General features: G+C 35.3%; 1 protein-coding gene across 5 annotated transcripts in view; it reads left to right on the forward strand.

Moving 5' to 3' along the window:
- PCDH15 (protocadherin related 15) overlaps positions 1-14056 on the forward strand; it is a 743522-nt gene that overhangs the window by 338599 nt on the left and 390867 nt on the right. For all 5 annotated transcript variants that reach the window (XM_041729528.1, XM_041729523.1, XM_041729527.1 and 2 more), the window contains one exon: positions 12533-12641. In XM_041729528.1, coding sequence (XP_041585462.1) covers positions 12533-12641 — 109 coding nt within the window. The remainder of the gene's footprint in view (positions 1-12532; positions 12642-14056) is intronic.

Below are 14056 nucleotides of genomic sequence, written 5' to 3' on the forward strand. Positions count from 1 at the left end.
TGGCTGGTCCTGGTTAACATGGGATTTGTCTCCCCCCCTCTGGGCCTCCTTCACCTGTGTCACATCTTCCAGAGCACAGATGGATCCACAGGGGTCAGGAAGTGACAATGCAAATAGAACTACCTGGTATTGACACAGACAATGGGGAAAATGAGCATGGGCAATAAATAATGAAAATACCCTAGAAAGAATCAGAATAAGAATAAGCCATTAGAATTTTGTAAGGCAGCTATGTTTGCAGATTGAAGATGTTCAGATCCTGAAACACAGTGAAGGTCAAGAGACTAACACTTGGAACACCCCTGGTGTACTATGTTTATTTCAAGAAGAAAGCAAATTTCTATCAGAGAGTTAAGCAAATGAAGGAAGGAAGCAACTATTACCTAGGATAAGGGCCAAGTCAGGTTCCTTGCTCATTGGGGAGCCTGCTTCTCTCACTGCCCCTCCTCCTGTTCCTACAGCCTCTCTCTCTCTCTCTCTCTCTCTCTCTCTCTCTCTCATAAACTAATAAAATCTTAAACAAATAGTAATAGTAATTTTCAGTCCTCAAATTTTATTAACAAGGGCAGCAATCTCATGTGTATGTGTGTGTGTCCAGGACTGGGAGGTAGAAGTGTCACAAATTAGATCAGATGCAATTAGATGGTATTGTCTTGTTTGGAATTTTATCATTTTATTTCTACAAAGTTCATTACTAGTTTTCTATAAATCCAGATTGTTTGGGTATAATTGCTTATTGTAAGTCACCGTATGTGTTCTCAATGCCTACTTCCCACACACGCACAATCCTGAACTTCAAAGGAGAGGGAGCCATCACTGTAGTCATGGACAAATTAAGATTTTTTTAAAGAATGTAATAGAAATGTAGGATTATTAGGTTTTTGAAATAGATTAAACTTTCTGAAGAAGTCCATTTAAGGCAGAGAAGAAGGGTGAAAGCAGAGTGTTTAGAACTAGTTTTATTTCTGTTAAAAAAAAATTAAAATTCCAGCCACAGTTTGATGAATATTAAGTTCTTACTATTCAACTTTCTTGATAGATTGAAGCATTAAATTTAAAATGTTGCTACCATAATACTTGAAAATAAATAGATATCGGCATTTATATAAATTTCAGATGGTAAAAGACTAAGCAGAAATCAAAAGGGAAAAGAGAGAGAGATATTCAGGAACATAAAAATGCCATGCTTCTAGATGTCAAAAACCAAGAACATTAAAAGGCAAACAACATACTAAAAAAAAAATTGTAAGACTACAAACAAAGTGCTGATTTCTGTTCTATGTGCATATGTCATGGAAATGAAATTTTAAAATACCGACATTAAAAAAGAAGTTAGGCAAAGTAAACGAATAGAAGAATCAGAGATAAATATATCACATAAATTATGCTAGCAACCAAAGAAATGCAAAATTAAACCTCACATTTATTTAGCAATCCTCTAGGCATCTCTCACCCTCAGTACTGACAAATATGTGCTATTATAAACATTCATACACTGCTGAAGAAGAAATAAAACATCAGAGTCTTTCTGGAAAGCCATCTGGCTGTTTGTACAGAGAACTTCCTTGATCCAGAAATTCCACATCCAGGAATCCAACCCATGAATGCAATTAGAGACACAGAGCAGTAATGAACACAACATAAGCAACTCAAGTGTACAGCTACAGAACCTAATTCATAATGCTAGTGCAGGTTGCATATTATTGCAAATTGTGTTTTTGAAGCATATTCACTGGCTCAGAACAAGGATTATGAAGTAATGAGAGGTAAAATAGTCAATAAAATGTATACATGCAGCCCTAAAATATTCCGTGTGTAAGAAGATAGATGACAGATACATAGGAGACAAACACTGATAGAAAATATGTCAACATGTTGGCAATGGTTCTCGCTGGGTTGCAGGGCTTAAAATATTTTTTCTTTGTATTTGTCCTTACCAAATATTCTATGATGATTTTCCTCACCACAAGGAAATTTTTTTTTGTATTTACTTATAGAAGTTTTCCATTTCCAATCATATGAAAATTAAACTGTTTTAAGACACTTTAATGACTCTCCCTCCAAATATCCCTACATTATCTATCAATTTATCATCCATCTGTCTATAGATTATTGTTTGTTAAAAAAAGATTATTGTTTGTTTATTTGTTTTAACTGCCCTCTCCAGCCTCCATCAGATACACATATATCCTCTATCCCTACGGGTCTCACCTCTAATAAATACGTCATGGATCAAAATGGGCTTTATTCATGCTACACATACTTGAATTTCTCTGATTCTTGTTATTTTGAATATTTAACTGATAATACTTGAACATATGAGTTTTCTGCTGTAGCTCTCAATGTTTGACAATAGGTGTCCTTATAAAAGTAATTCTAGGGCAGCCCTGGTGGCTCAGTGGTTTAGCGCCACCTGCAGCTCAGGGCCTGATCCTGGAGACCTGGGATGGAGTCCCACGTCAGGCTCTCTGCATGGAGCCTGCTTCTCCCTCTGCCTGTGTCTCTGCTCCTCTTTCTCTGTGTGTCTCTCATGAATAAATAAATAAAATCTTCAAAAAAAATTAAAAAAATAATAATTCTAAATGAAACTGTATACATGTACTTTGAGTCGTGATGACTGTGAGCTTCTCCATAGGAGCTTATTAATAAATTAGGGAGTTATCACAAAATTTCTGTAATCAAAGGGTAAGGAATGTGTTTATAAATTGGATGTAAGACTAATGTGTCTGAGTGTATAGAAAAGAACTTCACCAAAGCTTCTATTTAATTAAGTGAAATGCTTATTTTAAGTGAATATTCAAATTCTCTGATACACTATCTTAAAATTATGGTTAAGTATAAACATTAGTTAATTTGCTTTGCAGGTTTTGCATCTAAATATTGGTTTAAGATTAAATGGTAATGATAGACCCCCTTGATTCCCTCAAACATCTGATCAGTTACGCAATTTTAAATAAAACCTTCAAAATTCATGTCAGCATCATGTTTTGAAGAAAATAGGCAAGATATGGTCAAATTAGCGTCCATCTTGACATGAAAAAGATTCCATCTGTCTCTATCCCTCTGCTTATAACCATTACCAATAATGGCTTATGCCATTATTACACAATTAAATGTAAATTAATTTTAATAATACTATATCCATTGTTAAGCATGGCACTTACTGTTTTATTTTTTTATAAATAACAAAATCCCTTCACAAATCTTCATACCAATTAATGGAATATAGATACTGCTCACCTCACTGTGAAAATTATGATTCAAGATCTGAGAGATTAATTTATTGAAAGCTGACATCGGGACTCATATATCAAGTTTGGAATGTTTTCCTGTAGGATGCAGAAGCTCACCACTCAATCTATTGGAATGTTTATGAGACTGTTTATTGCACCAAAAGGCCGTCTCCATGATGCACTTTGATCCCACATCTGTGTATTTTGAGCCACTCTCGTAGCCGCCCCATTTATCTGGGTACAGTAACTTTATGAGCATAAATAAGATCTTGGTGTACTAAAAAGATGCTCATAAAACATCAGTATATGTATTTGATGTCTTACAGGAACCCAGGGAGCAAGTCTAGGTGTGTGAGGCTCAAGAATACTCTAAATAATATAGAACAGAGAAGTCCTCTATTCAGCACTTCTAAAGTGCCTGTGTGACACATATGTCCCCTTGTTATCCACACAGCCTTTCTGGGCTCTCAGGAAAGCAATAGGCAATGAAACTCAGACATACAATACAGTTAACATGAGTGTTTGCTAAATTTTAAAAAGGAAGAGTGTGATATCCTCTATATAGAAATATGTAAGGGAAATTATCACCTCTACCTTGGGTCAAAGTATGTGTTCAGGTAGAGGAAATAGCCAAGTGTACATGAAAAGAGAAAATGATAAGTGGGACTATATTAAAATTAGGAACTTTTCTTTAACATGAAAGCATTGATAGAGTGTAAATGTAAGTCATAGAGTGGGATATCATGTTTACAAAGGCTTGCGCTGTGGTATATAAAAAGCTCTTATGAGCTGGGGAGAAAATGATAGAAAAATGCACAAAAGATATGAACCAACACCTCACAAATGTCCCACATCATAAAACAGTTCAAATCACTCTGAGGTGATAATACCTACCTACCAGAATGGCTAACCTTTAAAACAACTGGGATTACCAACTGTCAGGCAAGCTGGGGAGCGCTCACTCATGATAGACTGTAAGCTGATACGACCAGCTTAGAAAGCCATGAGACAGGGACCTAGCTCATCGGAACACATGCGTGTCCAGCAATTGTATTCTTACATTTAATCCACATGCATTTGTTTGTCAGAAGACACGTAGAAGGGCACAACCCTTCCTCACAGCATGCACTGGAAACAACACAAATACCATCTCTAGTGTGAAGAGGAAAGAAAGTTGGAGATGTCTGTCTCAGTACATCTGTTAAACTGAGTGTGCGGAGACGACACTGCATGTTATGTCACTCTTGCAGGCATGCATACCATGTAAGACATAATAATAATAAAAAAGTCAGCAGTCAAATCATGTTGTATAATTCTACTTGTATACAGTTTAAAACAAGTAAAATTTAATCTATGATATTAGAAGGTAGATCATCTTTAGGATGAAAGTGGCAGTAGTGATTGATAGAAAATATAGAGAATACAGGGCTTCTGATAAAATGATCATATTCTATCTCATTTTTTAAAATTTTATTTATTTATTTATTTATTTATTTATTTATTTATTTATGGCACAAAGAGAGGCAGAGACATAGGCAGAGGGGGAAGCAGGCTCCCCACAGAGAGCCTGATGTGGTACTTGATACCTGAACTGGGATCACTCCCTCAGCCAAAGGCAGACACTCAACTGCAGAACCACCCAGGCATCCCCAATATTCTATTTTTTAATGTCAGTGGTATTTAGAATTAAATATAACTGTGATAGTTAATCAGGCTATGAGTTTGTGATTTATCAAAGTCTGTCATAGATAGTACTTCCATGCAAAGTTTATTCTTAAAAGGCCAGTTGTATACTGTAACAAATAATCCTTGTAGACAACATCTCTGAGCATACATTTCATTATTTTTGTAAAATAGCTCAAACTACATTTCTTAAGTCTAAGCAAGAAGCAAATTTAAAAAGCAAAGATTCAAAAAAATGTTTTTGAAAACAAGGTATATATTAGTAAAGAAGGTCAAATATGCAATTGCAAGGATGTTCAAATGCACAATACAGCACTCCATCACAGCATATTACATAAATATGTATCTCAGTTTTTTTTTTTTCAGAGACACACTAAAATAAAAAAGAGCCTGACATTGAAGCAGTCATGAAGTCTGCTCTTGAAAACGATACAACAAAGCATTTGCATTAGCTCTGCAGGGTGTTTTTGCTTGTTTCCTTTAATGAGTGACGTAAAGTTCCAGCAATCAGGAGAAGCTGGTGTTCTTCCTGGATCGTGACTGTCTGAGTATTTTCTCTGTGCTCTTCACTCTTCCATTCTAGGGATGATTATTACAAAAACTGAAAAGAACCAGACACCACATGTGTTGTGATATATAAGCTTCCAAGCTATATGGGAATCTCCCACTTGTGTGTCCTCTGTGACCCCATAGAAAGTCTAAAGTAATCTATTTGGCCCTTGCCACCAACCTTAATATTGCTTTATTATTTTTTTTAATGTTCACAGAGAATAGAACATTTCAAAATATCTTACACTTTTTTTCAAGCAATCTGGTATTTCTGCCACTTGAACAAAGCAAAACTAATCAAAGAAAAAGCAGAAATGGTGGTTTGGCATCTTAAGGGAGCATGTTAAGTGTGCATGCGTTTGTGTGAGAGCATGTGTGAACATATCTGTCATTCCTTTCTAGATCATTAATGTATAGAAACAAACAATTTGATTAACAATTTTCAAAAGCTTCTGGGACAATGGCACATATACAGTATAATACAAGAATAAGAATATCCACCAAATTTTCTTTCATATACTCTAAACCTTATTTCTTCATTAAAGGAAGTGTGTAATAGATATAAAATACAAATTTGGTGTTAGACATTTTTTTTTTAAGGATATTGAAAAAGGGAAGTATTCAAGTGTAAACAACACATACAAATTAATAGCAGTAATTTAAAAATAAATAATAAATTCAATAGTTTGGTAACATTTTAAATCAGTTATCAGTGCTTGAATATATGTATAGTTGATGGTGAAGTTTTTGCTATTTTAACATAATTATCTGCTTTCTTAATACAATAAGATTATTTAATTAAAATATAGACCATGTAACTGAACAATGATGAATCTAGTATTCTATAAATAGAAGGGTAAAACATTTGAAGGTCCAAATTAAGAATTTTAATAATTAAAAGATAATATACAAGTCTGACTCTTACACCAGAGACACATGTGGTACTTTGAGCTCAGTTTACCTTTTGTTTTTTGTTTTGTTTTGTTTGTTTTTTTTAAAAGATTTTATTTATTTATTCATGAGAGACACACAGAGAGAGGCAGAGACACAGGCAGAGGGAGAAGCGGCTCCATCCAGGGAGCCCGACGTGGGACTCGATCCCAGGTCTCCAGGATCACGACCTGGGCTGCAGGTGGCGCTAAACTGCTGAGCCACCAGGGCTGCCCTCAGTTTACCTTTTGAATATTATTTCTTTTTTTTTTAAATTTTTTATTTATTTATGATAGTCACACAGAGAGAGAGAGAGAGAGGCAGAGACACAGGCAGAGAGAGAAGCAGGCTCCATGCACCGGGAGCCTGATGTGGGATTCGATCCCGTGAATATTATTTCTTACTGTGTCCTTTCTTGGGTTTTCCAGTATAACAGAGCAAGTCTTCCTACAGACCACCCTTGGAGACTTTTATTTATTTTTTTTTCTTGGAGACTTTTATAATGTCTCCATTTAATTTAAAATACTCTGATGGGTTCAGTGTGGTATTATGTGTTCTCTTACTCATTTGAAGCCATTACTCAAATGCCGAGTTGAAAAATATTTACAATTTTTAAGGAATATTTAGGATTTAAAGAGTACTTTTGTTACCGGTATCTCCACTGAGGCTGAAAGCCTTACTAATCAAGCTATTAAATGTCAAATGTAGGCTTTCATTTTCAAAACTCACTACCCCATTGACTTGTATGATAAATGGTGAAATGAAAACTGTTTAAGATGTAAGGATTGGCTAAAATTTATGTGAAGGCATTCTATCCATGCAGGAAACAGATTTAGAAACCAAATGAATTATGTGTGCCTTTAACTTTGGGGTGAAATAGGCTGAATCTTACAGTCCTGCAGACTATGATGCTTCTTGGTTTGATGCTGGTTAAAATGGTAAACATACCCTAACTTTGAAATCTCAGTGTTTCCCTTGAAACATTTTTTTTTTAATGCAAGGTAATAATCTGAACACCTAAAAGAACAAAGAGCTGGGGCTTCCACAAATCTAAAGAACAGGTTCCTTAATCATTTGTGATTGCTTGCTAATTATTATGCATATAAATAGATACAGATATATTTACACATAGACATCCAATGTCTGGGACAGAAACTCATGGAAGGAATAACAAACCCTCACTTACCCCAACCCTCTAATTGCCTCCTGTTATTTTCTCAAAAGAATTCAACAGTTGAACATGAAAACATTCTCTTAGATCTATTGATAAAACAAGACACCTTTCCCATGCAGCTACTGAATATGAAGCACGCGTCCCTGATATACAACAAGCTTGGGTTTTATAATCACAGAATCATACAGCATTGCAACTGTAGACAAACCTTTTTGTTATTGTTTAATAGTTTCTATGATTATCCTCATGACATGAATCTCATTACATGGACTGAATTCATTTTCAGGGTGAATCACCATTAGGAAATATGTCAGGAAATTTAACTCTGCTGATTCACACAGCAGTGAAACGAGAGCCTGCTCCTCTGTGCACTTTCAGCATGTGCCCATTGGCGTGAACAGAAATCAGGACATGTGATTTTCTCAAAGACAAATAAGACTGAGAGAAAGCAGATGTGTTTTCGGGGCAGGGTGTTTGGGGGCCTTTTCTAAATGACCTCCTGGAACTCAACTTGATGAAGCAAATATGTTGTAAACTGTTCGCACTAGGCTGTGGGTTATAAGATATGTGTGCCTATCAGCCAGTGGAGATTTTGGTGGAGACTAATTCCAGTAATTAAACCATCATAGAGGAACCTCTTCATCCTTTCCTTAAGGACACCCAAGCATATTTAAGCCGTGGGTGAATTTCTACTTTCTTTAGCATAATTTATCTGAAATCCAACAGTAAAATTAGAAACTAAGAGAAATAAGGGGGAAGAGAAATAAGGAGCAATAGTTACTATTTTTTTGAAGAGAATGCTTCTTCAAAGGTAATGCATCTCCTAGGTGTGTGCCTTTTCACAAGACCCGGGGAGGGTGTTTTGGCAGTAGCTACTGCTGGATTGTTCCTTAGAGTCCACTTGAGAGTAGTGATCTCTTACCAGCCTGTGTAACTCAGTTTCATACAAATTGACAAAAATGTACTAAATGAATGCATATTGTTAGCCAAACCTTGTAAATGATGACATGTTTTTTTTTTTTTTTCCATAAAATTCTTCCTTACTCTAAGGAGTTACGTCCCTCTGGGATTTTCTTGCTTATTTGTATGCTCTTCCAATGACTGACTGCATCTAATTTAGAGATTTTTGGCAAGAGAAAAGTTCAAAAAATGATTCATGTTATCATGGTCTTTCTTCTAATGAATGCATGTATAATTTTCCTGCTCTGGTTTAAATGTTACTTATCTTTATGAAAAATTATATTAAACATTTTAACAGTATAATTCTGACCAGAACACAACATCCTTTAGTGTTATGTGTTGCTAGAATGAAAATTCTCAAGATTCAAAGAGCCCCATCTACTTTGGGAGATGATCTTAGAAATTGTATCTGAGAATTCATTTAAACCTAGATTTTCTGAAAAACTCATTAATGGTAATATAAAAAAAATTGCTTTTCTGAGGCACTTGGGTGGCTCACTTGGTTGAGCATTTGGCTCTTGATTTCAGCTCAGGTCATGATCTCAGGATCCTGAGATCGAGTCGCACATGGGGCTCCTCACTCACTGGGGAGTCTGCTGGAGATTGTCTCTCCCCTTTTCCTTTTCCCCTCTCCCTGCTCATTCTTTCTCTTGCTCTCTCTCTCTCTCTCTCTCTCTCTCGAAGGATTAAATAAATCTTTAAAGAAAAAGAAAAATAGTTTTTCTTAAGATAAGTTGCTAGTCTTTATAGCACAAAAGTCAGTCCTAACAAGTTATTTAAGACAGCTATGCCTCTCCCAAATTTCCAGAAACTTATTGAAGCCTTCACCGACAGGTTTTATTTTATTCTCAGTAGTATAATTTATGTATTTATAATATTAAAAGCAGTTCAGATAGTGAAAGTTTCACATAGTGAAAGAGGACTGAATGGCTTTAAATAAATACCTTTCATCCCACCTACCTTCACTTCTAAAGCCACTCTCCTGAGATATTGACATTTTGCTATTTCCAGTTTTAATTCTGATTCTAAACAGCACATAATTCTAAATAGCACTCTTGCTTCTTTTTATTTCCTCAGTTCTCACCATACATTTATTAATAACCAACTACAAAAGATGAGCAATTTATTAGTACCTCTCTCTCTCGGTTTTGTTTATCATGTTATATTTAGTTTTCTCTATTGTTCATATATTTTTAAATAATATGACTAAAACCACATGGCTGATTCCAACAACGTTAGATTGTACAGGAAGAGGATTTTTAAGCTACGTGACTCATTACCAAAACTAAAACTGGGTACATGTTGGTCACTTAGCAGCTCCACAGAAATAGCAGACTGACGGTATTCAGCAGAGATACTCTCAAGTGATCTGTTCACATTTAACACTCTCCCAGAAGAGCTCAGATTCAATTTTTGTTAATTTTAGGTAATGTCATTTCAAACAGCAGGAGCCTAGGATCCCTTAGTATATTTCCCTTAACATGGGGAGGATGATGGGATTGCCAGAAAATGAAATGCCTTTACAAGGTCTGAGAAGAACTGTACTTTTGGAAAAGCTAGCACAGATTTACTAGTTGAACCAGAACTGAAGTAGCTTAGCTGGGTGGTGTCTAGCTGATACAGTCAGAGTCCCCTGAAAAATGTCTAGGATGAGCTATCAGCCCGTAACTCCTGCATTCAAACATACGTACTTTGAAGAGCTTTGGATTTTCAGTTCCAGAGAAATAAAGGATTACAGAGGAAGTAAAATGGAAATTGAGAAGATGTGTGTGTGTCTGTGTGAGTGAGAGAGAGAGAGAGGTGTGGGGGAGGATAGAACAAAACAGAGAGAAAGGGACAGAAATGGAGCGAGGGGAAGAATTTAAGAAGAGTGTTGTGTTTAATGTGTCGTATTGTGTGTAAAGAACAACAACAACAAAACAGTAGTCATCTGGATTTAATGGAGGTATTTTAATATTGATTTGACATCTTCATGGTTCTGAATCCACATTTGAACAAGTGAATAGAGTATCCAAAATTATTCTTATCAGGAGCTCTTTGTATTTAGGAAGATAATGACAATATTCAGTCTACTTAGAGCCCATTGGATGGGCAGAGGCCTAAGATGTATGTGAGGTCCATATTATTGGTCAATGATCATCTTTAATTATTGCAAGTTCAGTAGCAATATATTTTGGTACTGTACCTATGCTTAATATCACTTAAGGTAACTTAATTGAAATTAAGTATCATACATCACAGGTTAGTATCATTGCATATTTTTAGCATGCCACCACTATACATTTCTGCTGAGATTAGAAATGACTGATTTTATTTGAAAGTACATGATATGTTTCAAGGTTCTATCATTTGAGAAGAAATAAAATAAGGTAACATTGCAGTGATTCCTTAGAATATGAAGTCAGATATTGAAATAGACATTATTGGGCAGCCCGGGTGGCTCAGCGGTTTAGCGTCGCCTTCAGCCAGGGCTTGATCCTGGAGACCCAGGATGGAGTCCCACGTCAGGCTCCCTGCGTGGAGACTGCTTCTCCCTCTGCCTGTGTCTCTGCTTCTCTCTCTCTCTCTCTCTCTCTCTCTCTCTCTCCATGTTTCTCATGAATAAATAAATTAAATATTTAAAAAAATGAAATAGACATTATTTCCCTTTAGAATTACTATTATATTTGGACTGAGAATTGTAGAGACTTAAAGCAATTATTTCTCAATCTCTGTTCTAAGGGAATGTAAGAGTTCAAGAGATTGATAGATGATTCTAGAAAATGTACAAATATACCCCATTCTGGTACAGTCATTATGCAAATTGGCACATAAGCCTCTGAAAAGACCTGTAGTCGAGTAGATTAGCTTTTTGAAAATTTATTTAAGACTATGTATCCTAAGATTATCTGTACAGAGTGTACATTTGTTTTTTCAACAAACCTATTATAAATTATAGTTTCTTTTTTTTTTTTAAGATTTTATTTATTTATTCATGAGAGACACACACAGAGAGAGAGAGGCAGAGACACAGGCACAGGGAGAAGCAGGCTCCATGCAGGGAGCCCCATGTGGGACTTGATCCCGGATCCCCATAATCAGGCCCTGGGCAGACGCCCAACCACTGAGCCACCCAGGAGTCCCTAAATTATAGTTTTTAATTTAGTACAGGGGTCAACAAATTACATCCTATAATTACATCACCATTTGTTTTTATAAATAAAGTTTTATTGCAATGTAGTCAGGCCCACTTGTTGCTTTTGTGTTGAAATGGTGGAGTAGATAAGCTGACTCAGAGACTTTATGTCCAGCAAAGCATAAACATATTTATTATCTGGTTCTTAACAGAAAAGTGTTTCCCAAACCTGATAGCAGAACAGAATACCTCTGGACACTGTATTTGGAAACATTGACTTAGACAAATGCATTACAATTTTAAATGCATATTCTTACACATGATTATAAGTTAAATGTACTATATGTGTGATATATAATTAATTTTATCTGTATGAAATTTGCATCGATAGGGCATTGATTTCTATTCAATTAAGGCATCAAGTTTTAAAATTTTATTTTAATATAATTAATTTATTCAAAGCTTTAAAACATGACTTAGGAAGAAAAATAATGTAAATATTCTTACAAATCTTGTCCAAAGACAAAGATAAAAAAAAAAATGATACGTGATAGCTTCATATTTCTTCTGATTTGTTTATCTAGGGAAGATTCAAACTTTATTGATATCTTTCTTCCTTACTTTCTTATTAGGAGAAATTCCTGATAGAAAGTTCTAAATATGTACTTACTATGTGTCTTCATTTTGACCTGGAGGACACACTGCTTCCTCTTCAGATTCAAAATTAACTAGTCTTATATGCTAAATTATAAATTTTGAAACCTGAGTTTAAGAACTAACTCAGATATTATCTAGCTGTCCAAACTATAATATCTAATATCCGAGTGTAAATTCTACATGAGGCATTAATAATAAAGCTGAACTAAACTCTCTGAATTTTTTTTCCAGGAAGAACTGAATCCCATCATTGTTACCCCACCCATCCAAGCTGTTGACCAGGATCGCAATATTCAACCGCCATCAGATAGACCAGGAATCCTCTACTCTATCCTTGTTGGTTTGTATCTACTAGCATTCTACGCTCTCCATTCTAGAATCATTCTAGAATCATTCTATTTTTTTAAGGATTTTATTTATTTATTCATGAGAGACACAGAGAGACAGAGAGGCAGAGACGCAGGTAGAGGGAGAAGCAGGCTCCACGCAGGGAGCCCGATGTGGGACTCCATCCTGGGACTCCAGGATCACACCCTGGGACAAAGGCAGGCCCTAAACCAGTGAGCCACCCAGGCTGCCCTCTAGAATCATTCTAGAATCATTCTAGAATCATTGAAAAAGTTGTCTCAGATCAAAGGAAACACCTTTAATAACAAAGTTGATCTTATTGGAAACTATTTTTATGTAAAAATAAATTCAAAAATAACATTTTCCCCTTAAAATTAGTTTTAGTGAAATGTGTAGAAGAAAACATGGGAAATATTTTTATTGAGAAAGTGAAACAACTTCAAAAAATGAATATTAATCTATATGATGGTAGTTTTCTCTTTAACCTCATTAAGGATTCTCTAAGAAAAATAAAAAAAAAAAACATAATTGAACCGTTTGCTCTACTAGTATTTTACCATTGGTTGAATACAATTATATAATTCTGAAAATATTTGACTGAACTAATTAAAGGTTTTTGGAACCATATGGGAGAAAGATCATGATTACCCAAGGGCAGGCAATCCATTATACTGTTGGCTAATTTTTCCTTGAAAAGTTTCACAGGAGCTATTCTAGTTTATCCTTGTGCATATACTGGCAACTGTGCCAAATAAAAAAATGATGGGGGTTTGTTTCTGCTATTCTTCTCACATTGCTTTTGCTAAAGTATGAATGTTGATGCTTTGCATGGTTTATAGTCTCTAGAGAGACAGATGCATGTGAGACAGATCATACATCTCTTAATGAAGAAGGGCTTGGTTTTGAAGTGTGCTTCAGAATGACTGACTATTCAGTGGAATTCAGCATTACTCTCAACCTCTTTTTATCCCTGAGCCTTCAGCCTACGTGTATGCACATATACATAACAATACAACAGCCTACAGGCCTTAGCTAGATTTCCAAATATGATGCTATATCCTATTTAGAAATGCAATCTGTAAAGAAAGTTCAAGTGATTCTGTTTCAAGCTTTTGGTCTCTAGAACTATACTCATATCATAAGCCAGTTGCAGATATTAGACTATTACATTTTTAAAAAGCCCTTATCAACATAAGCAATAGTCTTTTAAGTCTGTAAGGTCCTTGGTATAGATAAAAAGAATTAATCATTGTTTATTTCATTAACTGAAGAGTTGACAGTATGTCAGTCACTGTGGTAGGTAACATAGATGCAAAGATGAGAGATGAATGCTCTAGGTTAGAGAGGGGTCGAGTCTATGGTTAGAAATATGTCAAAAGATAAATTAAAACAAGTACTTTTAAGCAC

This window comes from Vulpes lagopus, chromosome 14, assembly GCF_018345385.1.
Source record: "Vulpes lagopus strain Blue_001 chromosome 14, ASM1834538v1, whole genome shotgun sequence".
Classification (NCBI taxonomy): domain Eukaryota; kingdom Metazoa; phylum Chordata; class Mammalia; order Carnivora; family Canidae; genus Vulpes; species Vulpes lagopus.